The 26,341-nt window shown below is 41.1% G+C and overlaps 2 protein-coding genes across 2 annotated transcripts; both read right to left on the bottom strand.

The window, feature by feature from the left end:
- Positions 1-10,658, bottom strand: rgs5a (regulator of G protein signaling 5a). Its single transcript, XM_020102529.2, has 5 exons — positions 10,393-10,658; positions 9,634-9,747; positions 8,506-8,567; positions 3,920-4,086; positions 1-2,774 (listed from the first exon to the last, which is right to left on the bottom strand). Exons 1-5 carry the CDS (start codon positions 10,434-10,436, stop codon positions 2,610-2,612), a joined length of 552 nt encoding a protein of 183 aa, XP_019958088.1. The 5' UTR covers positions 10,437-10,658; the 3' UTR covers positions 1-2,609.
- Positions 10,659-23,986: 13,328 nt separating this feature from the next.
- rgs16 (regulator of G protein signaling 16) lies at positions 23,987-25,824 on the bottom strand. The gene is made up of 5 exons (XM_020102540.2): positions 25,664-25,824; positions 25,342-25,425; positions 25,161-25,222; positions 24,873-25,039; positions 23,987-24,782 (listed from the first exon to the last, which is right to left on the bottom strand). Exons 1-5 carry the CDS (start codon positions 25,705-25,707, stop codon positions 24,573-24,575), a joined length of 567 nt encoding a protein of 188 aa, XP_019958099.1. The 5' UTR covers positions 25,708-25,824; the 3' UTR covers positions 23,987-24,572.
- Between the last annotated feature and the right edge of the window lie 517 nt (positions 25,825-26,341).

Genomic DNA, 26,341 nt, shown 5'->3' with positions numbered 1-26,341 from the left:
TCAGATGTTTCCGCTTTTATAACAGAGAACAGACTCCGGGCAGAGTCCGCACCAGCTCAAAGAATCACGGCTTCCATTGGTGTATTTAAGAACAGCTTCAGAGACACAGTCGATATTTACACGTAAGAATAAATACATCTTCAGGAATTGTATGCATATATTTTTTTTTATGTGGTCGACTCCAAAACATACACGTGAGGCTACATGGGTTAAAGAATACTCAGCACTGTTGAAGCCCTTATTGGTGAGCGCGTGACGCTGAGGGTCGAGACACCAGACTGGTCGATCTGTGTCACATTAAACCCTCAACGCAGCTCAAACATTAGATTGTGACACTTCTCGTTCATTCCAGTGACAGACTGCGTGTTTTCACCCCCCCCCCCTTTTAATTATTTGTAGTCACGGGAACAATAAGAGCTTAAAAAATGCTGAATATCGAGATAATGTTCGTTTAGATATATGCTTTCATTTAATGTAAGAAAATTAAAGCATTGACAGAGTGAATATCATCATGGCTGCTACATTGGACTTCATGTGTATATTTAAAACTTTTCAACATTGCACAAACTCCAACTCCTCCATCACATCCGTCTCAGCTCAGTGTAGATACAGTGAACATCAGTGTTTCGTGACAGTTTATACTCGTGAATAATAACTTGTGGTTGTAAAGTGTTGAAAATAATATGAAAACTACATAAAATACTGGATTTATTAAATGTGTGATTATTTTTGCAATGGTAAGATTGTGATGCTACGAGTTCCCTAAACTTCCTTCATGGTTTTAAACTTCCGGTTTTAGACTTTAAATAAAATGAGCTCAGATTAAACCAGTGTTGCACTGAAACCTGCAGGTTCTGTTTCCCCTGTTTCTTTTTTACTCGTAAATTAGCACTAGAACCAGGTCGATATCACCTCCGCCAGGGACGTTATTCTTCTATTTCCAGTGTTTATTTTGTCTTTGTTGATTTTAAGTAAAATCCTGCCAACTACAAATTATCATGAAACTTGGCAGAAGGATGAAACACGAGCTTGTTAAATGTTTTGGCGTGAATCCGGGGCGGGGGGTGGGGGGCAGATCCAGGATTTCGTAGATTTTTTTTGTTGTCACGTTCTTTGACATTGCGAGTCACGTCCGGGCCGAACTGGGTGACCTGCTGCTTCTCAAACACATTTCTTGATTTGATTCACGGCTGCTGTGGAGCTGCTGCGTGAGGCTTCTGGTACGACTTCTTTACTTCCGAGCAATAACAACGAAAACCTAAAAAACGAATGGAGGGGATTCAACAGTAACCCGAAAGTGCTTTTAGTTTGAAACAGGTAAAGGAAGTCTGTGACATGTGATCCTTATAATAATATTAATAATAATCATAATAAAAACATGCATATTTAGGGTATTTACGGAGACAGTCGGGCTTTGGCGGAGGTTTGCGCTCCACTGAGTGATTATTTTTGGCACACATACGTACAGTACCACTGTATCACATGGGAAAATAACTTTCTTTGTATAAAACCACAGCTCTGTTCACTTCTTTTTCTGAGATCCCCTTCCACTTGAATTTCCCATCTTAGCGACTTGCAGTTATGAGTGGCAGCCGAGCCACTGTTCTCAGGGAGCGCTCTCGCAGGACGCCGCGCCAACCAAAAAAAAAAAAAGGGGTTTGGTGAAAATCCAAACCTGAGTGGGAGAGAGTGGAATTGTTATTCATGCGACGATATTCCGGGATGTGTTGAGTTGTTTTATTAAAATGACAAAGTATCCGATCTTTGCTGGAGTTTACTTGAGGAATCGACTGGTTTACAAACAGCTCGTCTGGGGAAATCTATCACTACTTGGAGTTTTCCCACTTATTCTCTCAGATAATTTCCATCCCAGCCACTTGACACTGCATCTATGAGTTCTTGAGAAAAGCACGAGGCACTTAAAAGTCACGCTGACACTAAAAGTCGAGCTGACATCAGAGGGAAGCTTGTTTTTGTTTTGCTGTAGAGTGATTGAACATGTCTGTGCATTAATCATATTTCACAAAGCAGCTGAATGTTTTTCTCTCCAATTAAACGTTTCTTTGTTTTCGGGGGGGGGGGGAAGAATCTCTCAGGAGTGTGATGTGCCTGTGGATAAAATGGGGCCCTAGCCATAAGGGACCTGGGGGGAGGGGCAGACCTTTGCTGTGCACTAGCCTTCGCTCAATTAAATCAAAAGATAAAATGATTTAAAAAAAGAATTTTCTGTGTTTTGATGTGGATTTTACAGGTTTAGTTAGTTAGTTCCTCTATTTCAACCTTTGAGGTTTAAATAATATCCTCATTTGGTAAGTGTGTGTGTGCGTGTGTGTGCGTGTGGGTGTGCGTGTGTGTGGATGGGGGGTGGGGTTATTCTAAATGGCAGTCGGTCCTTTAAGCTCAGTTTCAAACATGATTTTTTTCATACACAATTTTTTTGGTTTGTAAAATAAAGGTCTTCGGTTCTCATGCGCTCAAACACAATGGTTGTTTATTGGAAATATTTAGATTAAAATATATGGAATTACTTTCCAAACATTTAACTGCTGTTTGAAACCTCGACGCCTCCCCCAACCACCCCCCCCTCCCCCGCTCCTCAGATTCCCCGCTTAGTTGACCAGGAGCTCCTGGAACTGGTCGGACCGGAGGAACCGGCCGAAGGAGTCCTTCTCCATCAGGGCGTGGATCCTCTTCTGGGCCAGGTCGAAGGTCGCGGGGGAGAGGTCGACCAGGTTCCTCAGGGTCACATCCTTGGTGAAGTGGTCGATGTTCACCTGTGGGAGGAGGAACGACAAGACCTGCTGTCAGAGACGACTACGAAGGAAGGAGGGATGACGAGGAGGACGATAAGGAAAACCGTACATTTGAATTAAAACGTAAAGATTAGTATTAACAGTAGAATGAATCTTTCTGAATCCAGCGGAGAGATGACGGAAATAAACATGTTTCCAGTCGGACTTTCCACTTTCCTTCCTTTACGTGTGTTTGCACTCCCTCATGCATGATGGTATCAAGCTGTGTTTTATTGCCGTGGCTTGTTTATGGCCGTGTGTGTGTGTGTGTGTGTGTGTGTGTGTAGACGTTAACCTTTATCAACGCACTTATTTGCCGTCACTCAAAACACCTTGTTGCAGTGTCAAAGTCCTTCATCATCTGTGGTCGAATGATGGTGATGATGATATTTATGGTTCCTCTCTTTGCAGGCACATTAGCTCAGACTGGTTTTAGAATCTTGTTTTGACACCACACTGTTTTAAATGAAGTTCCCATGTTTAGTTTACATCCATCGGTCATTGTTAAGGCTCAATTATTCTCAACTTTCAAACTTTCTTTAACTTTGTGAAATATAGAAACTAAAAGGTGTCAGGTCACTGTCTCTGTTTCCTCTTTAGACGTCATGTGTGTTCATGTTTTGTGTCATCGTGCTGTTCGTCTCAGAACATTCTCCGTCTGTGACCTCATCTGTTTACACTCAAGCACGCCTGTATTTCTCCTCTACACACTGCACACCGATAAAAGATGTTAACTCTCTCTGAAGGGAAACTGTTGAATAAGCATCATTCACTGGCTCGTTTTTTATTTTAAATACACTTTTAGTCAGTCGGGGGGGGGGAAACGTTTCTTGATAAAGTCTCTTTTGTGTTTCCAACATACTGGGGGTATAACTGAAGGTGTGTGTATTTAATATCTACATGTTAAGACTCAGATTCGATGATAATGATTCAAATACAATGAGGAGCTGTAAACTGCTTTGTTGCTGCAGTTTGTGCTCAAATCAATAATTTTCTAAATAAGGAATCTCTCCTTGTGTTGCACGCTCTTCAGAGTTTGTAGTCGACTAACGGTCAAGATTAAAGTGAGGATTCTAAATTGAAATCGTATTGAGCTGCACGACATGGGATTAATTTGAGCCCCTGACCTCTCTGGGTCCCTCAGACTGGATGAAGTCTTCATAGATCTTCTTGGCCTTGGCGGCCATCTTCACCGGGTTCTTGGTCTTCTTGAAGTCCTCGCAGGCCATCCAGAACTCGATGTTCTCCTCACTGAACTCGGACTGAAGGAAGCTACGGAAAGCGGCCAGGCCGTCTGACGGAGGGAGGAAGAGCAGATAACAGAGTGTGTCACAACGTGATGACTTATGGCTGCTGCCACAGAGCTGAAGTTAAACTTGATAAGAAAGTTTTAATGCCCCTTGGTTTTTTTAAGGTGTGCAGCTTTAGCTGTTCAGTTGAATCTAAGCCTGATAACTCACATCGGGCGACTTGTTGCTCGCCGGTGTCATCACCTCTTTGAAAAACTGTTTGTCACTAAAGCGCGATGAACCCTGGGATAGATCGGGCTGTTGGGACGAATTCTGTTGTTTTCAAACGCAGCCTCTGACTGACACAGCTACAGTCGGTTCAGTCATGATCGTGGTGTCAAGGTTCCACTGACACACGCGTTCGACCAATCAGGAGCCTGAGCTGTCACTCACGTCTTTAAAGCATCAAATAACGAATTAAAAACAAACATCAGTGTGATAACGGAAATCCTCCCAACCACTAACAAACATTTATATATATGTATATTGTCCATTTTTACAGACAGTCAAATGTTTATTCTTCACACTAAATGACATTAAGAATCTTTATCAGAGGATCCACTGATTGGAGGAAGTGACTCTCCACAAAGTTCTTGTCTTTAAAATTCCTCCTCGATTCTGCGTGTGAGTGAACCGACGACACTCAGACCTGTTTTCCTGCCGCCTCTCACGTACTGGATGTCAAATAACGCGTGGGCACTGTGGCTCTCTTCATAACAGTCCTGTCATGTTTGAACAAAGCCATTACGGATCATTTATAACACAGACCGGGCCGGAGGAGGAGTTTTTCTAACACATGTATGTCTGAAAGCTTTTATTACAGATGTGAACATCGGAAAACAAAAGCAGAAACACAACAGAGTAATAAAACTGTGATGATAATCATGTTTGTAGTGATGAAAGTGCTATGTGATAAAAGTAAAAGTATTGTTACCATGGTAAAACGTAAGAAAAGAAGGCGGAGACCCCTTTAAAACCTCACAAGCAATTTAAAGAAGTAAAAAATATCCAGTGAAAAATAATTAAACTGAATTTCAGTGAAACAAAAGAAGACGATTACATTCTACAGAATGTGTGCGGAAATAAAACAAAAGTTCTGTTTGGACAAAAGCAAAGTGTTTATCCCCAAAATAAGGTTTGATGAAAACAATCTCTCATTTCAGCTGGAACCTTTGTAGCTGGACACAATGCCAGAGAAAGGTCTCATTGTGTGAATGAGCATGTGCTGCACATGATAAGCTGCAGCCTCAGGCTGTTATCTCCAATCTAAACGACTACTTTGGTTCAAAATAGAACCGAGTCGCAATCAAGCTGCTTTTTCCTTAAAAGACCTTCAGTGCAAGGACACACACGCTAATGACGATCCTGTGTGTGTATCAGACCCACAACTGAGCCTCTTGTACGGGGAATTCTTTTGTGATTCTAAACTGTCGAGGGAGTTAAACCGTGTTTTAATGTGACTTTGACTGAGTTTTAGACAGAATTGTTCATTATTATTAGAAATGAATAGGAGAGAGTGGGAAAGAAAAAAAAAAGACTGTATATAAAGATGGATGACATCTTCATCTCCCCCTGGTGGCTGGCCACAGAAAAAGGTCGTAAACCCCGTCTCCTCCATGTAAGTGGATGGGACAGATTAGTCAATCAAGTTTTTTTTCCACTTTTTGGGTTTTTAAAAAAATCTATAAAAATCTGAGACTGACCTGCGATTGGTCGACTGTGTGTGTCGGCAGGACCACGATTCCGTGGCTCCACCCTCTGATCGCTACTGTGCAAACTCTGGATCCAAATACACAAGATGGCAGCGTTTGAATCCAGGATATTTTGGCGCGGACACGTGACGTCCATCTTTATTTATTTACAGTTGATGGAGACGCAGTTTTGTGGAACACGCTTTAACCAGGGGATGCTCCAGAGTTCGGTTTGTTTATTTGTTTGATTGCTTTTCTTTTAATCGCTAATCTCTAAATTAAGTTTTTCTTTCTCGTAAGTACTTTGCAACTATGAGAACAATTAAATGTTTATTATTATTATTATAATAAATAAAAACAGCAGAAATAACAAAAAAGAGTCGTCAGCAATGTAGCTTCTCCTCATGATTGTGATTTCAACATGTGTCATTCATGTGATAATAAACTGTGCCACATATACACACACACACAAACATACACATATATTGGTGTAATAAAATAGAGATAGTACTATTTATAGCAGTATAATATAACATAACATTATTTTACAAGTGCGGTCTTCTATCTGACAGAAGCCATTTGTTGTTGCAACATTACACTTTGCTGTTTTTACTGTAGAGTGGAGGTGGAGGGGCAGGTCCACATGTGAGGGGCAATAACTCACCGAGCTTCTCGTGGGAATCGACAAGAAAGAGGCAATAAAGAATCATGTTAATGTAAAGTCTCATGTAGATGAATAATTCTGTGGCGGCAGTTTGCGGCAACTGCGTAATAAATCACCGTTGTGGAATCATTTAGACTTTTCCCCGGAGAGGTTACCATAACATGACCTCTGCGGCCCAGCACACACACACACTCACTCTCACACACAGCTGCATTTGAATTCTCTGAAGGAGACACTTAGGAAGTTCTCCTGCCACCCAGCGAGCTTGGTTCTCCGTTCACATGTGTCGGCCGCTCGCTACCATCTGCACTCGGGTCTGTTTTCAAGTATTAGCAGCAGGATTCACACGCAGCACTAAACACCATTGACCGTCAGGAGTTAATCATCAGTCTTGTTGGTGGAGTTTCTTTGCACTTTGTGAAGTAAACACCGGAGCTGCTGCTTAGTTTAAACCAAGTTAGATAGAAACTCATCTCCTGAAAGTTATAATTGTGACTATTTCACACTGACAGGACACTTCTGGATCTGTTCATGTGACAGATTCAACGTTCTCGACGCATAATCAAAATTGAAAGTTGATATAAATCAAACGTTTCAGGTGAAAAACACGTTATTAGGAGGTTTTCATGTGATCTTACAAAGTCTTAAATATGCATCTTAAGTACATTCAGGTCTTTGTTACACAAAAGCTCATTAACGCTTCTTCTATTGGGCTTTAAAATTTAAATTTCATCGAGCATGTGTAGTTTATGCTCTCGCTTCTTCAAAGCTCTTAGATTTGATTCATTTCGGTCCGAAATTCTTAAATCAAACCTGTTGAAAGCTGATTGGTGACGTGTTTGCTCGTGTGTGCCGAGTTCCTTGACACCAACTCAACATCGACACACAATACGAGTAAAGAACGAGCAAACATCTTGCACTGTTGCTATGGAAACCAGATACTGACGAGTGTATTGTACCTTGAACAGTCTTCTGGACAAACACCGGACGTCAAGCATGTCGCATCATTAAGCTCGGGCACATAGTGTAAAATAATGAGGCCCTGTTTGTCTGCTTTGTTGTTGTGTCTATACCTCAGTGTTTGCATTGGACTGTGTGTGTGTGTGTGTGTGTGTATGTGTGTGTGGGTGTGTGTGACGCCATCTCTTTCAAGTATTTGTAAGAGAGACATTATCAGAACAATAACATCCACCTGCAGTTGTATTTCCTGGTTTGTTTCAACGCCTGTGTACACGTCAACTCTGTGATAATGTGCTGCCGGCTTTAAGAAAACTCCTGAATCATTTCATACAGATTAAGGACTTTAGATCAAAGCTATAATTAAGAGTCAACAGGAAGAGCTTCACTTCCACTCTGTGCGAGCGAGCGAATAAAACCCTCACCTCACCTTCCTGTGGAGAAAAAAAACACAGCCTGGCTTCAAGTGGAATTAAACTTTGATCCGTTGTATTCGATTTGTGTAGAAGTGGATGATGTGACGGCTCCCAAAAGTGAAGCCAAATCATCTTCATCACCCCCTGGTGGCTGGCTGCCGTATAGGTAATACATTTCCCCTCCTCCATGTTAGCAGATGGGACATGGACCAAGTAACTGAAGCAAAATGTACATTAAATATATATTTTTTTCTGTCATTTTAGGTATCGCCCTGATGCTGGTTCAAGTGTCTCGGATAAGTTCGGCTTTAATGAGTTGTTTGATGCTATTAAAACGAGTTGAAACGTCATGATTGACAGCTGAGACTCGCTAAATCCTGTGGCGCCAATCCACAATCTCTACTGCACAGACTCCAAATGATGTCACCAAAGCAAGATGGCTGTGTCCGCATCCGAGATATTTTGGTTTCAATTTTGTAAATACGCAAGAAGCTGAGACGTGTCGTTCATCTCTTATGATGAATCTTTTAATGTCGTCTCATTATGGAGACGCTGCTCATTTTTTAAAGGCAGGATATTATTTTGGTTAATCACCAGGGAACTGAGTGTGTGTGAGTGTGTGTGTGTGTGTGTGTGTCTGAGAGCAAGTGAAAGAGAAAGAGAGAGAGAGAGAGAGAGAGAGGGAGGTAGACTTACAGTTGTTGTTCAGGACTCGGTCCAGACACTCGCGCCACTGAGCCGCCTCCTCAGGAGCAGGTCTGTGCACAAAACACCTCAGATCAGCAAAACTGTTCAAAACTCATCCAAACACAAACTGAAATGCTGAATCTTTCTCCAGAGTTATTCAAGTCGAGCACACTTTGACAACTGTCAGATGAAAACACTTTGAAGATCCACAAAGATTTAAGATTTTTGTGACGAATAAGTGGCATCAACAAAAACTTCTGTCGCATCCTTTTTGATCTCAGACCGTGAATGAGTCTTATTTTATGATCTACAACATGTTTTCATCGTCAACAAGCCACAAACGGAGCCTGTAAATCATCCTCTACGTGTTTAAAGCTTCCAACAACGAGCGGTAAATATCCACACGTGTGTGCTACGAGCTCTCAGAGCCAGACGGCGTCATTTTAACTTCTCTCACATCTGGAAAACGTTCTGTGAGACGGATCACATCTGGTTGTGAGTGTGTGTCCGAGCGATGATGCGGAGCTTCTGGACTCCAAACACGATTTAAAAGACGGAGTCAAAGAGGATGTAAGGACTGTGGCTGCTCGGTCAAATCATTAAACCAGCGTCTCTGTAAAGGACAGAACGTATTGATCGTCTCTTCTGCAGATTTCTGAGTCTTGTTTTCAACGTTTTTATTTTATTTTTACTGGTATTTTGATTTATTTGTTGCATGTTGCTGTCTTCTTGTTGTGTCTCACTGTCTCTCTGCACCACTGGGACACTGGGCAATGACACTGAGGCTTTTAATTGATTAGAACCTGCCGTTTGTTTCTTTAAGAAATTTAAATGGGTATTATTGTCGTGCAGTATGAGCTAAACTCAAACCAAAGAGAGTTTTCCATTCTGTGGAAAAAGACCAATTTACACATTTTGCTTTACATAACATTATTTCAGGGTAAAACAGAAGCAAAGCAGTTCTGCCTGTTTGTTTTTTTATTCATCTTTGTTCTGAGATAACGTCCGTTCTCACTCTGACCGGATGGTCTGTGTCTGGAAACCTTACACGTCCTTTTAATCCTCATATTTTCTACCTGCTCGGGGCCTCTGCTCTTTCACCATCACTAAATCTGCTTAACGTCTTCTCCTACTCACTTCTGCAGCTTCTCCGGCTTCTTCTCCGTCTTCTCCGGGTACGGGATGATGAGGTCGATGGCATTTTCCGGCTTCTGCAGCAAAACTCCCAATTTCGACTTGATCTCCTTGGCCCTGCGTGACAGAAAACAGGCCCGTGTGACAACTTCTCGGCTGTGAACGTAATAATAACTCAGCCGTGTTTATCCAAGAATTCCTGGTATTTATCATCCTCTTTCCAACGCGGCTGTATTTATATGAGTAATTGTAATTAATCAGAAGTCAGATTTGTCAAGTTTGAAAGTTAGTTTGCTACAAACGCGACAAGAATCTGTTTTCTCCAAATAAAGAGGTGAAAAGGGAGAAGAGAGAAGAGAAGCAGCTCACTACATCTCAAATCATATCCAATTCAGTCCAGCTTTACAGTTACATTCAAAACGTTATGAAACTATATTTTCTTATTGTAAATGTGTTTGTGTATCGGCTCAAATGTTTGTAAAGATAAAAGCACATCAGAAAACCTGTGTAACATGTGAAATATTCTTCTTGAGGTGAGACAGACGTTGTTAGAAGCAGAAATTAATTTAGACAAACTTGACAAAGTAGAATTTAAGGCTCTTTTAGATGGAAACTGTTCATCTGTGACACCAGCGTGGATTTAAAATGTTTTTCAAGACTTTCTGTTAAGTCTTCAGAAGTTTACAGAACAGTTCCAGTTCCACACCAGATGAATTCTCTATTTAAAGACATGAGGAAACATTGTGATGGTGCAGGACTCACCTCTCCAGGCAGGTTTGGGGTAAGGCAGCTAATCCTTTACACATTTTCCCGTTGCTTTCAGTTGCAGCACTTTTAGATAGAAATTCGTTGTCTTGTTTTCACACTTGTGAGTCTCAGTCGCTTTTTCTTTCTGACTCCGGCTTCGAGCACATGAGGAGTTTTATACAGAACCGCCCTCTGGGCTCTGGGCCAGCGGCTTCAAGCCAATAAAACTGGAGTGTGTGCAGCCGAGGGGCCGCGCAGAGGAAGGGCGGGATTTCAGATGTGAGCCTTCCTTTGATTTGAACTTTCAATTAAGCATCAAGCAATTAAGCAACAGATCCAGGACCAGAGTGTAAACAGCACCAGGACTCATTCACATCTTGTTTTTGATTTTCTAAATGAATTTAAATGAAAAAGGTCAGTTCCTTTTGCTTTATTCTTATTTATTTTTGTCTTTTTTCTTTTTTACTAGTTTGCTGTGCAACTGTTTGATTCAACACGCGCTACACAACCACAAGTTTGCTTCAGGGAAACATTAACACAGTTGTTGTGGGATTTGAGCTCATGGCCGCTGATGCTGTTCTGACGACACGTGGGCGTCAGAAGGAGCCGGAAGTTGTTTGGACACGAAAAACTCAATCGAATCTAAACTCGCTCTTCAGTTTTCAATGTCACAATATCAGTCGATGGCCTCAAGGACAGAAAACAAGTCTGACATTTTCACTGCTGCTGTATTTTGATTTTTTTAATGTTTTTTTTACGTAACATTTATATTGAGTGAACTTTACAAGGTCGGAGGAATCACATTCTGATGATGACGCGATAAAAAAACTTCTTATTTTTCTGTTCGGATCAAACTTTCATACGACGAAGCTAGTTTTTCACCAGGTCCTTCATTTCTCAGTTCTGAAGAAAATGTTCTCCAACAGAAAACATATCCATGAAGCACATTGTTACAAATAACTTTTATTCAATTATTATTTCAAAGCAAAGACTCCGAAACACTTTTGTTCCTGAAGGGCTGCACAGTATGTGAGGACACAAATGTCCAAGTCAGTGGCTCTGGACATTTCCTGGGACTATGCCCCCTAGTGTCCAAGGGAGAATGTGAGAATGGAAAAGGCTGATGGTAAAATGTTCAAAGAAAGGAGTTAATAAAACTAATGTCCGTCGTGTTTCCTGTCAGTCAAGACACAAAGACGTATTTCTGCGTTAAGCAAACAAAAGATTTCCTAAACCTTGATCCACATACGATAACCATGAAGCAACGCCTGGTCTCCTGTGACAAACTTGTCCTGTGCTTTGTTCACCGTCCTCCACGAGCTGCATACACACCAAACAGTTTATTCTATTTGTTTACATTCTAATGGAGACATTTCATGAGGACGTCATGTGGACATGATTTATACCGTAAGATTTAGAATGATTGGTTTATCTGAATAATCTGTAAATCACATCTCAAGTCTTATTGATTGAAGTCAAACATTATCACATATTTAGGTTGTGTCCATTTTACAATAGAATGGAGACCTTTACATTTTGAACTGTCCATTGGATCATCTTCTGACTTATTCACGACGTCGCTTCTCATTCTTTATATGATTTACTGTTAAATAGCAGCTTTAGATTAGTTAAACAGCTGTTTAAAAGATCAATCCAATGTAAATAATCATGTAGGAGAATGAATTAAAAACTGCATAATCATATTTATCATGTGGTACAATAAAACCATAAAGTTATTGGTATAATATTATTTAAGTGAACTTTCGTGGTTTCAGTTTCACACAGTTTAAAACATCGATGAGTAACTCTGAGGAACTTGTTTCACTTGATCTATGCTCAGTGTGCAAAACCAGAACAGAACATGGAAAGAAAATAATCTGCTGGTGATGAACTCCACGAAAAGAAAGAAAGAGTCCTGGAAAATTATAATTTCACACAGTTTAACATTTGCAACAAATAAATAAACACACATCCCTTGTTCCAAAGCACATTAATCTGCTCCAGTTTGCCTGAGGGAAACTTTGAGCTGTGGTTTCCAGTCAGCAGCTAATAAAGAGATCAGTTTGTTAGTCATCTCAGTACCACGGTATTAAAGCCTTGCAGCCGAGTCGGTGCCCGTCAAATAAAGACGTGCAGCACTTATTGAAATTGGCCTTTTTTAATCTGAGTTTTTATTCCGTCGGTACAGAGGTGTTTTAATTTGATTCTGTAGTTGATGTTGTTTTAAATCAGAGTCCTTGAAAACCCTTGAATGTTTCCTGCAATGGCTGAATATTCTCCTGAACACTGAGAGGGGAGGTGAGAGTTTTATTCTAAAGTTTTACATTTTCTTATTTTAATTATCTCCGCAAAAGGAGGTTATGTTTGAAACAAAGTCTGTTTGTAGATTCAGCAAGATTACGCAGGTTCCACCAAACGTATCTTCTTGACCCAATAAGAACTCGTTCAATTTTTGTTTGGATGCAGTTAAAGCCGCAGATCCAGGATCATCAGTGTGATAAGAAATATCGAAAATAAACAAAAAACATCTATGAAAAACCTTTAGTACTTTTTAGTTTGGCCCATGTCCCACCTGCTAACATGGAGGAGGCAGGGTACATGACCTGTACTGCAGCCAGACACCAGGGCTTCAATTTGGGGAGGCAGTCATGTCGTGCATCTTTATCTACAGTCTGGTAAGTTATGAGAGCAAGATCGACGTGAAAGATCGTAATTTCTCTTATTTTGAAAAAACGTTTTGTCATACAAGCATCAGACAAGACTCTGCTCAGAAACGTTTTTGTTGGTTTGTACTCTTGTGTCAGCAGCAGAGTTGTGTAGTTGTCTCCTGAACATGAAGTGCAGTGAGGGCGTATCACCTACAGACTTCAAACAATGCTGGTTCAGTTTGTTTTGGTTTTACTTCTTGTTTCCTGGACGCCACAGTTCAGGAAGGGACCGTCCCTTTGACTGAATGTGTGTGTTTAACAGCAGTGGCTGCAGCACTGTTCAAATAAACCGGCACCAGTCGGCGTCCGGGTGCTTTGTTTACGACCCCGACAGAAGCTCGGCGCTTAATCTGTGGACGTCATGGCCGAGCAACAGCGTGAAAACACGAGTGATTGTCACCAAATGTCACAATAAATATCCACACAAGTTAAAAGCAATTATCGACACAAAATATGCAGAGTACGTGTAAGTAAACAGTTTTGTTGAACTGAGAGTTCTTCAGAATCCCCTGAACCTCGACGGTGACGTTCTCATGGGACGTGACGGACGCTCTGATTGTTTCTGATACTGTGATTTGATATTTAAATCCATAACAGATGCTGTGCAGCTGGAGTCAACTGAAACTGTCTCGTTGACGGAGCTCCTCTGGTTTCAGTTGACAGAAAAATTTGCCCCTAAACTCTTCACTCATTTTAAAAAATGTGAGCACAACCATCATGGTTCTACCACACTATCGTCATTTCTTTCTCTCATCTCAATGTGGCATTCGGCAGAATCGTTGTTTTCCAGGGAAGAAAATATTGCGACTGCTTCACGGGAGTCTTGGCCTGACGTTACTCCAGAAATTCAGTGGAAACCGGATATAATGACGTTTGTGTGGATATAATATAATAATCCTCATGATGTTTTCACTAGTTCGTTTCATCTAAATTATATGAATTGTAGTTTTCTTTACCCCAGAAAAGACCCTTTATATTCAAATACTTTATATTTACATGGAGGGGACCCTCTCTACGGAGGCCGCCATCTTGTTTACATTAGTCCAGACTGAACAAACTAAAAGCTTTTGAGTTCCAGCTGAAGCTGCCACAGGTTCTTTTTCATGTTTTGGAAGGAGAGGGTGAGTTGAGGTGTATTCAGCTGCAACATGACACTTCAACACTAGATGTCACTAAATTCTACACACTGTACCTTTAAATAATTTGGTTATAATATTCAAGTAGTCTGCTTACAGCGTTCATTTTGGGTCGTATCATACAATAAAAGTAAAAAAGTCGAAGTCGGCTGAGTCAGTGTGTGTCTGCGTGTCGATATTCCGAAGCGACACAGGAGAAAGGCACAAGGCTCTTATTTTGAAACATCAGACAGAGTCATGACGTGACGGTTCCGTTCATCATCACAAGCATGATTGGCTGAAAAGTCGTCACGTGAGAAAAGATGTGTAAACACAGACGTGATCCTTATTTTATTATCCAGATTACAACTGAGTGTCGCAAAATGATCAAATTATCGTACATCATGAATTATTATTCGTACAGAGGGAACGATTATCGTACACATACAATAATTATCACACATCTGGCAACACTGGTCGGTGCAAAAGAGAGAGGGAAAGAAAAAGTGAGTGTGTGCGTGAAAGTATCGTAACATCGCCCTTATCTTTAAAACCGTTGTTACTTTTCCCTCAACTTCTTCTCATCATACAGAAGCCACCTCAGTTATAGTAATCAAGATTTCAATCAGGTTTCATCTTTACCAGCGAGTTCCGACTCCGAGCTAATCTCAGTTTTGTTTTGACTCAGATTACGGAGATTTCAGACGGTTCTCCTGAAATCTTTGTCACTTCCCACTCAACGAAATGAGCTGTGAGCTGCACAACAAGAGGAGAACGTTTCTCACTGCGATGTCAGCAGGTCGGAAGCAGGGGTTTTGCGGTAAACAAAAGAACAAGGCCCGATTGTTTTCATCTCTAGATCTATTCCGAGAATCCTACATCTTGAGATCGTCTGATGCTCCGTGTTTGGCGGACACGCTATGAAGGTAACGTGTCACCGATTAGCTCCTGTTGGTTAACGGGTGGTAAAAGTAATCAGGAGGTCGATCGAGTTCCTCCAGTCTGAATGGTGAAGTGTCCCTGGGCGAGAGTGTGTGAGAATGTGGTTTCAAGTGTAAAATGCTTTGACTAGACTAGAAAAACTTTATATAATGACAGTTTATTAAGTTGCTCCCACTGTTGTGCACCGCAGATGTTGGGTGTCTGCAGAAAAACACACAATGGTGGTTTTGTGTGGAAATTTCATGTGATTGCTTTTTATTTAGTTGTTAAATTAGTCCGATTGTCACAGGTATTTTTAAACCCACTCCTTCTCAGTGAACAGGAGATCCACGTCTGTCAGGAGTTGGGGAATTAGGAAGTTGACGGACGTAAATGGTTTTGTTTTGCCATTTGTAATTATGAGTTCTGATGGCTTCAAAGTTCAGGTCGACGCAGTGGAAGCGCACTTTGATCAAGTTTAAATTCAAATTTCAGGCGTTTCTTTTTCAGACGTGACCTCCAGAGGATGTCAGGAGAATCGGGTTCAGACTTTTTTCCCATCTGATTAAAAGATCTTAGAGGCAGAGGTCACTGTTCGGATTTTAAAATGCCACGGGGCACATTTGAGATTTGTAGATCTGTGCAAATATAAAATGTTGATAAATGAGCTATAGGCTGGTGAAGATTCTTTCTCTGAGTTTCTGACATGACGATGATCGTGCAACATGATGCATTCAAATACAAGAGCGCAGCAAACATTGGCTTGAAAAGTGTTCATGTTGTGTCTCAGAATATCTACTGGAATCAGAGACTGAAAGAAAATCACCTCTAACACATTTACTGGTTTTAGAAAAGCCAAAGAGAAAAACAGATGTTGTGGCGCCGATCAAGAAAAAAAACAACCTTCGAGTGCTCCAGTTAATTTCCCAACGCACAGGATGTGACATAATGTGCTGATATAATCATGGTGCTCATCTACGCTAAGCGCTTGTATCGCAAAAAACAATCCCGTATGATGACAGAGAGCGGAGGGGGCGGAGGTTATCACACACAGGCTGGAGTGAAGCCATGTCCCATACATTAGACCAGAACCATCGGCTCTGGACTTTACGCTTCGTTGGGTCCAAATTGGGGGAAAATGTCAGTTCCGCTGCAAAAACTCTCTTCTGCTAAAGCAGCCGTGCTGGACCTGAGGCATGAGGCGGGGCGATTAAGTAGGTGTCCAGTTTCTCAGCGCTTCATCCGAGAGGAAATTAAATTGCTTTTCCCACAGCACCATTAATTGTTTTCGTTGCGGTGTTTATTTGCGAAGGCCTTTCCGGTGAACCTGGTGCTTTCAGAGGGGGAACAGAAGTGGGAGCTACAGACTGTTTTCTCTTGAATTAGGACGGATTTCTCCGTTACGGAATCGTGGCCTGAACACTTGAGAGGGGGGAGAAAAAAAGAATCTGGGGATAAACAGCGACGTGTTCGTTATCATTCCTACGTTAGAGAAATAAATTGAATTCTTTGTTTAGTGAGAAAATGGATTTTCCATTGGAGAGGTCAGTGCAGAGCGCTGACAGTGGATCTACTGCTGGGCCGATCATTATGTAATACAGACTACACCAGCTAAAACAATATAACATCTAATTCGCATTGTGTTCCATATAAAATCATTCATATTCGAACCGGGACGACCAGTTTGAAATCAAAATAGAAAAGTGCAATAGGACATCAGACCATCTGAAGATCCAGCAGAGGGCGCTCACTGTCTGCTTGACCTATTGAATGCCCTCTTGACCTTTCAGTAACGCAAGTCGGTAATGTTACGTTGTTTTACCGTGAAAATGAAGAACGTTAGACAATAACGAAAAGGGACTTTGTTTGGGAAGTCGTACGTGTACATATTTTGGGTTCTGCGTCGTAGACAGCGACACCCAGTGGTTGGAGGCATCATGATGTCAGGTTGTTCATAAGGTTTCCAGTTTTGTCTGTATTTGTGCTCTTGAACATACGGTATCTCAATTCGGCCGAAGATTAGATCGGATTCCAGCAGTCAAAGGACATGGTGACCTTATCTTGAAGAAAATGTATGAGGACTGACACTGTACTCTGCTTTTCAGGAATCTGTGCTACGACCAAAATCAGGCAGCGGATTACGTGTCGTGACAGATTTTTGGAAAAAGTGACGCTCTGGATCGATATATTTACTGTTTGGATTTGGTTTCCGGTGTTTCTGACGGTTTCAGTTGCAGCTGAGGTGACGTGAAAAAACACGAGTTGGACCGAAACGCATGAGAAACACTGTTATTCCTGAGTACTTGGACACTTAAGCGACTTCCACATCTATTTTAAATCAGATAAACACCAACTTTAGAACAACAGCAATTATCTCAAGCCATTTAATCCAGGCCTGTAGTCTAAAGTGTGTTTGGGTTTCAGAGATCTGGACACAAATCAGTCTAAATAGCTTTTAAAAACAAAATTGCTCATTTAACAACAAGCCAAACCAAACATGACAGTGGGTCAGGATGTGGAAAGTAGCAGCAGTTCGAGGCGACGGCTCGGCCGGTGTCGCTGTGCAGCCGGTGAACAGACGAGTGTTTAATCGTTCGGTGGAAAGCCGTGAGAGCCTGTTGCCTATGGAGCTCACGTACTTTATGTTTGTCATGTCCGCACTGAGGAGGGGTTAATGCACCGAGGAGCACTTCAACACCAGGCGCTCTGTGATACATGATGCTGGCCTGTGCTGTGCATGTTGCTGTATGAGCGGCTAATGGGCTTCAAGATGGGAACTCAAACAATGTCCGAGACAAAGAGAGAGAAGCCAACATGTTTCTTACCAAGAGGCAGAAAGTTCGTTCTCGTACGTGTGAAGTTTGAAAAGCTGTTCAAGTCACGTTTCAGCTCAGAGATGAATCGTGATCATAGAACATTTGTTTTTCTATTATTTTGCTTGAATTTGTTTTAAATTGTGCTTTCACAATTTTAATTTGTCTTATTTTTCAATGTCTCTTTGTATAAAAAAAACATGTTTTATAAATAGACTTGCCCTGCTACTGTACCTGAGGATTGTGGGTAGTGTAGTACATCTTAAAATCACAAATAAAACAAGTTTTTCTTCAAACACAGTTGAAAGCAAACAGACCTCCAGTTTCTACATCCCATTGTTTCACAATCTCGTAGCTTGTGGTAACTCTACCTTGGATGGTTGGAAATCTAAATCTCAATGCAGATAACAAAATGAGATTTTTACTTCCAGAACTACACTGTCGAGCTTTAAAAAATAAAAATAGATAAATAAAATAGATAAATGAAATAGATAAATGTCCCTAACGTTTGTGAACACATAGCAGGAGGATTTCTAAACAGCAGAGAACTTGTACGCAGCTTCAGACTAGAGGGTTCAGTCCGAGCTGAAAGCAGATACCAGAGTATAACAGGCCCAGAGTTTCACCAACACAGGTTTTAACAACAGATCGGCGACAGGCTGGTCTCTGGAAACTTCCTATACAGGTTCCACTGACGAGGAAATGAAGATCAGCTGGTGGATTCAGGTGAGAGTGAAGCAGACAATCAGTGAAGGAAGGAAACCGTGTCATTTGTCATTCGTGTGAGAAATCTCAAAAGGAGTGATGAAGTGAGTTTAAATAAAAGTTTAATACTCTATATACACGTTGCTGCTGATTGAGCAACACGTCTGACACACCCACAAAATTAGAGAAAGCGCATAAAGCAAACATTCGACCTGGAACCTTGATTCTTTGAGGTTGACTTCCTGCAGGAGACAGGAACAGGAACAAGGGAAACGCAGGGATCTTATCTGCCTCATTGACGAGCACAGATTCTTGAATCCTCAAGTTGTTCATTGTTGGTTGACGCTGCAGTTCAGGGACTAATAAAAGACAAATCCGTTCTTTTCATTAACGTTCTGGCCTCGTTCGGACTCTTATCCCGCTTTGAAAATTCCCTCGTGTAAGCGATGACTGTCTGACCTCACTCACATTTGAATTTTAATACTTTGCTCTCGAGTCACAGAGAAAAAAGGAATGAGACACAGCGACATGTCGCAAGTCGGATTCCGTTACTGTGCAAACATCTGGACTCAATTCTTCGATATGTAAACACTGGCATTCTGGTAACACGCGTGTGATCAGATCTGACAGAAGTGGAACGAGATCGGAGAAGAGATGAGTAATAAAACATTAAAACTGTGACGGTTGCACAAATGCATCAGAAACATATTGTTGTGGCTCTTTAAGGTACGTTTTATTTGCTTTAGATGGTTTGGTGTGTGGGTGTCGCCCCCTCTAAAGGGTCGTTATATAAATCAGTGATGTCATGAAATGATTAATGGCGTTAATCTCCGTTTGGCTTTTTGGTCAAATATGAGATAATTACACCTCATCTGAGAATTCTGGGCCTAAATTACCTTGAACTAACTCTAAGGGACTCTGTGACTGAGTAAAAGTACTTCTAAAAGTTTTATATAGAAATAATACCGAGGAATGATAACAAAATAAATAAATTAATAAAAGTAGAATAAAGCCCAGAACAGACGCATGTGTTACTGGGAATCCGTGACAGAAATGAATGATGGGAAATGAAAAGCAAGATCCCACTCTCAATGTCCTGACTCTTTCCGCAGAGAATATTTAAAACCTTCATGATCTAACAAAATCTGCTCCCAACTGACCAGCTTGTAATTTAAGGTTTAAATATAAATGAAGGGAAATAAGAGATGAAACAAACTTTCAGCTTGTGAAGCTTTATTGTTTAAATATGATCCTGAGCGGACAGAGGATGTGAACCCTGAGGAACTCGGAGTCACTATAGCACAGTCTTCTCTTTTCACTGGGGACCCACACGCAGAGATTTCCCACGCTTAGAGTGAAACACCATGTCGTTGTTTCATTCCCTCCTCCGCTCTCCTCTCACCCACTCGTCTGAAATCTTCATGGTGAATCCTCTCCTCCATCCATCTCCTCTGCTCCTGCACTTCTTTTGTATTCCCATCCTCCTCCTCCTCCTCCTCCTCCTCCTCCTCCGGCCTCCAACAACTTTAGAAAATGTTGGAATTGTGCACATGTTCAGTCCTGGGGGAGAAACAGAGAAATGTGCACATTGGGTCATCTGCTTCAGATCTACAGGGGGTCGTGATTCATCGTCAAAGACAAATGAGGAACACTGTTTTCTGCTTTATTTTAACATTAGGTCACTTTTGATGAAGACCCTTCAGGAGGAAGATTAATGAACATACAGTGTCCGTCTCAGTGATGGTTCTGCTAACATCAGAGTTTTTACAATAATAATGAAAGAAGATATTTATTTTCCTCGTAAACATTTCATCTGGAGAAAGAGAAGAATGTTAAATTAGGTTTTATTATTTTCCTCAGTTTGAGAATTGACATTATTCAGTCCTGTTTAGTTTCACCACTCAATAAAGATAATTAACAAGACATAATTAGACTGGATCCTCCCCATCAACACACAACCATCATGATCTTTACACGTATGATGGAACATGTTTGTGATTTCTGTTAAAAATGTCCTTTAAAATCAGAATTGAAAAGAGACAAAGGGGACTCACAGGTTTATACACAGTGTGACACTGCCCCCTAATGCTGTGATATATATATATATATATATATATATATATATCTACTGTATAAATGAATATGTTGTGTTCTCTGTACCTGCTGTTGTTTTCAGTGTGTGATGTCATGTTGTTTACTTCCTGTGTGTTGTCTTTTATTTATTTTCTATAACGAGCAAAAGGCAGAAACATGAATGAATAAATTAAATGACCTGATTAAATTGTTTGGTTTTTTTTTTTAAACAAGAAACTTCAAACTCTTTCACTAATTATTCCAAATCGTGACAGAAGAAAGTTTCCTTACACCTGGTTTGTGGTTAGGTGTTGTGTTCCTCTATAATGTTGTCAGCTCTCTTCTCTACATTAATACGTGAAGTGTCTTGAAGTAACAGATGTCGTCATTTGACTCCATACAAATACAATTAAAGTGAATAAAATAGATTTTAAAGAAAAAGTTGCATCTACAAGTATCTTATGATTTAATCTTTATTATTTGTATCCAACTTTAAAAACACTTGTTTAAAGGGCAAATGTAGTTGTCGATTTAACCACTAGATGTCAGTGTACTTGAGAAAACAAACTTAAATAAATAAAATAAAATGGAAAAAAGTGACAATGGACCAAGAAACAAACTCTCTCTGAGTCTGATGACTTCCTGGAACAAAATGTGCAGCTGTTGAAACCGTAGTTGGAAAAAGGAGAAATTATTTTTGTTCTTGAGTTGGTTGATTTGAAATTAAAGGTAAACCCATTAGGTATTTTATTTATTTTTTAAATTGTATTATTTATTTGTTTTATTTCTCATTCATAACCTTCAATTTGTTTAATAAAATCCCAGGTTTAGAATCTGTGGTAAATGTACTGATAACAAACCAACCACTAGATGTCAGTGTAACGTCACAAGTATTCACAGACAAAGGCCCAGAAATACAAAGATTAAATTAAAGACATTAAATAAACAATCATGACTTTATGTGTTTAAGATGAATGAACTTATTGAATGAAATGTTTATTTTTGTACCAGAGATAAAAAAAAAAAGTGTCTGGCGTGACTTTGAAGTAGAAAACAAACGAATGTGCAGTTGTTGAAACGTAATCACCGTGTCTGAAGTTGGAAAAAAGAAAAAGGGTCCTCAGAACATCGTACCCTGCGGAGCGGGGTCAGCTGAGCGTTAGCTCGGAGCAGCCGCTGCCATTTCATGAGCATAAACGTAAAATGTTACAGTTGTCTTATTGTCCCTCGAAGCCATTGGCAACAACAAGATGTGGACGAAAACTGTATCAACACTTTGTAATATAGACTTGTTAGAGGACATAAACTCACCATCAAGTGTTTAAATTACATTTCAATATTAATGACAAAGCTTCATCTGTTCTGTTTAGTTCTATATAATCCCACTGGTTCTTCAGGGAAGAGCAGTTCCAGTGAAAGTTGTTCACATGGTGGTTTGTGGTTTTGGTGTTTTGAGAAGCTCTTGAGTTTTTTTTTGGAACTTCGTATCTTTCTTTTGTCTGGCTTCCACTGAAACTAGCAGGACTCTTCAGGGAAAAGAACCATATGTGTAGAAAAACTTTCACTTCAGCTGTGCTAAATATGAACTTGAATGTTTTGTGTTTTCCTGATAAGTGGCATCACTGGACGCAGCTTCCTTGGACACTAAAGAGTGAACTTTCCATAACGAAGTTAACCATGACTGGTTGTTTCCCAGTTAACAAAGCAGTTTCTCAGAATTTGCACACCCCATCCTTCCTTCCAGTGATCATGCAATGATGTAAGTACCAGTCAAAACACCTAACAACATGCTGTTGTGTATACTTGACTTGCTCTGGTTCTTTCGGCCTTTAGAGCAGAGTGTGCAGGATATCGTTAATTAAGATTGAGTACAATCTTGCAGGGAGTTACACAACAGTTTCCAGTCGACAAAAACACACTTGATCTTAGCAAAGGTCTTTAAGTTGACCATGGGTGTGTCAGCCCTGCAATATACTGCCGACCTGTAAACGCAAACCCCTTTTGCCCAATGTCAGCTGGGATTGGCAGCAGCTCCCCCGCAACAGAAGACACGTGTAGCACATACAGTTCGATCAATCCGCACCAAATTACACAAATAGATATCAGCCCTCAAACTAGTCCTGAAGATCAATGTCTCATCCTTCCACCAGCGTTTCATGGAAATCCGTCCAGTCGTTTCTGAACGAACCAACAGACGGGGGTGAAAACACATCACCTCTGTAGCGGAGGTAACAAACGTTTTGATCGCTACCGTCAAACTCTTCCTGTTCTGTCGGAACACTGTGCAGCACTGAACATTGGCAGCAGTGGTTTAACGCACTCAAACGTGAATGTGTGAGAAACTTTAACTTAACTCATGAGAAGAGTTTTCTCCTCGTGCTGTAAAATGTTCCCTTACAGATGGTCATTGCTATGCTAGATCTTGATTAAAATAAAGCCAGGGGGTTACTATGGAGAGAGAGGCAGCATTATTTCTATCTATTTATATGCATCAGGCCTGTGGAACACCTGACACTGGCTCCACTCTCCGCTGATCACATCTGAATACACAAAGCAGGCATTCAGCCACGTTCTGTCCTCTGCACTCTAACCCAAGCAATCCAAACTGCACCGTTTAACATTTTAATGAGAACAAATCAGATCGCCGCCACTATCTCCACCATCAATATTGTGTAACTGTGGGCTTTGCAGGGTTTTGTATTATCCCTCTGTTGTGTGTTTTTCACATTCGCCTCGCAGACACCAGTGGTCGCGCTCCCTGCCGCCCCACTGTCGTTTATTACCTGAAGTCGATGGCGAGTGCAAACAGTTGCCAGGGCAATAATATAGTTTTATTGCTCTTTCTATTACGTTAATGCTGTCACATCATCTCGTCGCGCTTCCTGTTTGCTCGAAAGCTGTTTCTCATTCACACGATAGAAGACAAAAGGTCTGAGCAGCCGGATGCTGATTGTCGGAGCTCTTTATGACACAGTTTCCTTGGTGAACAACAGTGCAGCACAACAGCGGCTGCAGAACGCCTCTCATAGCACAGGGCAAACACATCACAGTCACTTTTATATCAGGTAATGTGAGTAATTAAACACGCAGATGCTGGGTGTTTGTACAACTACGTGCAAATCTCACCTGGACCTGTGTTTTCATGTGGTGGTTCTGCTGCTGTGTGTAAATAAATGAAGTATTTGATATAAATAATATATATATACTCATCTTATATCCACTCGATCAAAATAAATCTCAAACCATTTTATTCAATGAAGACAACTTTTCCCACTTTATTCTTCAAATCATTTAGTTTATTTGCTGGTATGTAAAAAAAAAAAGACAACAGTGATATAAATAGCAAAATATTATAAATTAAATTGCACATTTGTTTTCACTCTTTGCTTGGTAAAAATGCAGCAAATACATTTCAAGCCAATAAACACAAGTTGATGAAGTACCCAACATGCCTGCTCACAAACAGTGTATGGGTTTCACATAAGGACATTGCACATCACAACGGCAAAAGTTTGCCAAGTGGCAAAGAAAAGTCCCACTCCTCCTGTTTGATTCTCACTCAGTCTGTTTCCGTCTCTCCACTTTGAGTTTCCAGACTTCGTCCTTTTTCACACCAACAGTCTGATTTAAGGCATCAACCTCCATCTTTCGCTGTTTTTCCTTTCCTGCTCCGTCCGTCCTCATCTTCACAGAGAGGCAGCATCTGCAGAATCCGCCGCCGCTCTCACGACGGCCTCGATGTCTGCATCAGCATCCGGCTTCACGGTGCAGCACCCAACATGTTTTGCTTGCCTGCTCGACCCTCGTAAGGCGACCAACTAACAATCTTTCATCGGCTCTTCATCTGGGGAGGTTCTGCTTCACGCCGCCTTCTCCTGCCGGGGCTGCTTTGTGGCCTTGGCTTTGGCTTGGCACACTAGATCCCTGTAGGCGGGAGAGCGCAGGAAGCGAGGGTAGCAGTCTTTGGCCATGAGCATGTAGATCTTGTGCTGGGCCATGTCGAAGCAAGTGGACGAGGGGACCAGCATGTTGGCTTTGGTGATGTCACGTGTTTCATGGTCGATGTTAACCTGGAGAAAAGAACAAGAAGGAACCACATTAGTCTGGAAAAACGTTTTTTGGGCCTTGGATTCAGATTCTTTATTTCGGGGTTTTCTTACCTCTCTGGGAGCGTCACTACCGATGAACTCGTCATAGATCTTTTGGGCTTTGGCCGACAGTTTGGTGACAGACTTGGTGTTCCTGTAATCCTCGCAGGCAAAGTAGAATGCAATGTTCTCCTCGCTGAACTCAGACACCAGGAAGGCTGTGAAGGCACACAGTCCATCTGAGGGAAGAGGGGAAATTTGATTAGTCTAAGTACATTAGAGTCCAGCAGGGCTGCACTCGAAAACGCAGGTGATTGCAAACGTGTCGTAAAAAACAGAAAAATCTAAATGTTTACTTACATTTGCTGGAGATGAGTTTTTCAAAAGATTCTCTCCACTTGAGGCATTCCTCCAGTGTTGGCCTGAGAAAAGATAAAGCGTCATTAGATTTAACTTGGACTTTCAATCATGCACACAGGGACAGTACATGTTAAATGAAGTGGGAGTACAATATGTATTTATATAAGTGTAAGGAGCTTACTTGTTTTTCCCTATCTTGCAGCAGGATAGATTCCAGTTGGGTTTTAGCAGAACGTTTCCCAGCCTTGCTTTCAGCTCCTTGGCTCTGAGAGGGAAAAAGAAAACAGGTTAGGATGAATGTTGCACAAGACCTTGGATTCACACGCTCACTGACACTTTCGCTGCTGCGTGCTACAAGTACGTTCCCACTAAATCTGCTGCAGCTTAAAAACTGACATTCTGCTTATGCTTTCCAAACGCTCACACAAAAACCATGAAACTAAAGCAGCAGCGGCGTCATATCGTGTAATCCATCCATCTGCCTTGTGAGAAACTTCATGTACCTTTCCAAGCAGCAGGTGGGCAGCGATGCTAGTCCTTTACACATAGTCGCAGGTTGGAGCTGGTGGAGGTGATGTATCGGGGTAAAGAGTCGGTTGGAGGGTAAATATCCTGTTCAGAGATCAGTGGGAAGCCAGATTTGTCTGTGGCTGATGAGAGCCAGATGCAGAGCTTTTATAGTCCTGCCTCCCCTGCCTCTGACGTGTCATCAGCCAGCTCAGCCAATCGCAGGGTGGCGGGGAGGGAGGGGGAGAGAGAGAGAGGGAGAGATGATGGAGAGAGAACATGAGGGAGGATGAGGCAGAGAAATTACTGTGAAATGATAAAAGCCACCGGCCTTTTTCCAGCATGTCCCTGGACACTCCGTCTTTTCATTTTTTGTTTTCATCCTTGTCTTTCAAAACAACATATTCACAGTATAAAATTAACGTCCATCGACTGCATGTATGTGAAAATACTGTACACTGTTAGTTTGTTAGTGCATGTGGGCTAGTCATCATATACAATATGTGAAATAATATAATAACTTTAACATAATATATAGAAGATTGTTAAGTTTGGAGCTGGAATATTTTACTGTTTTAAGGTCTTATAATGTTTTCTAGTTAATAAATATATTTGTATATTAGTATACTTAAAAAGTGTTCCGCTCTTATCGTCGTTTTCTGTTTTATCTTTAA

This window comes from Paralichthys olivaceus, chromosome 3, assembly GCF_024713975.1.
Source record: "Paralichthys olivaceus isolate ysfri-2021 chromosome 3, ASM2471397v2, whole genome shotgun sequence".
NCBI lineage: Eukaryota > Metazoa > Chordata > Actinopteri > Pleuronectiformes > Paralichthyidae > Paralichthys > Paralichthys olivaceus.
This window is presented reverse-complemented; position numbering and strand designations above follow the sequence as displayed.

Coding starts and splice junctions, on each gene's coding strand:
- rgs5a (XM_020102529.2), bottom strand. CDS start 10,436: ATGTGTAAAGGATTAGCTGCCTTACCCCAAACCTGCCTGGAGAG. Junction 9,748..10,392: donor CCCCAAACCTGCCTGGAGAG/GTGAGTCCTGCA, acceptor TCTGTCACGCAG/GGCCAAGGAGATCAAGTCGA. Junction 4,087..8,505: donor CCGAGTCCTGAACAACAACT/GTAAGTCTACCT, acceptor TCCCTCCGTCAG/ACGGCCTGGCCGCTTTCCGT.
- rgs16 (XM_020102540.2), bottom strand. CDS start 25,707: ATGTGTAAAGGACTAGCATCGCTGCCCACCTGCTGCTTGGAAAG. Junction 25,223..25,341: donor TGCAAGATAGGGAAAAACAA/GTAAGCTCCTTA, acceptor ATCTTTTCTCAG/GCCAACACTGGAGGAATGCC. Junction 25,040..25,160: donor AAAACTCATCTCCAGCAAAT/GTAAGTAAACAT, acceptor CTCTTCCCTCAG/ATGGACTGTGTGCCTTCACA.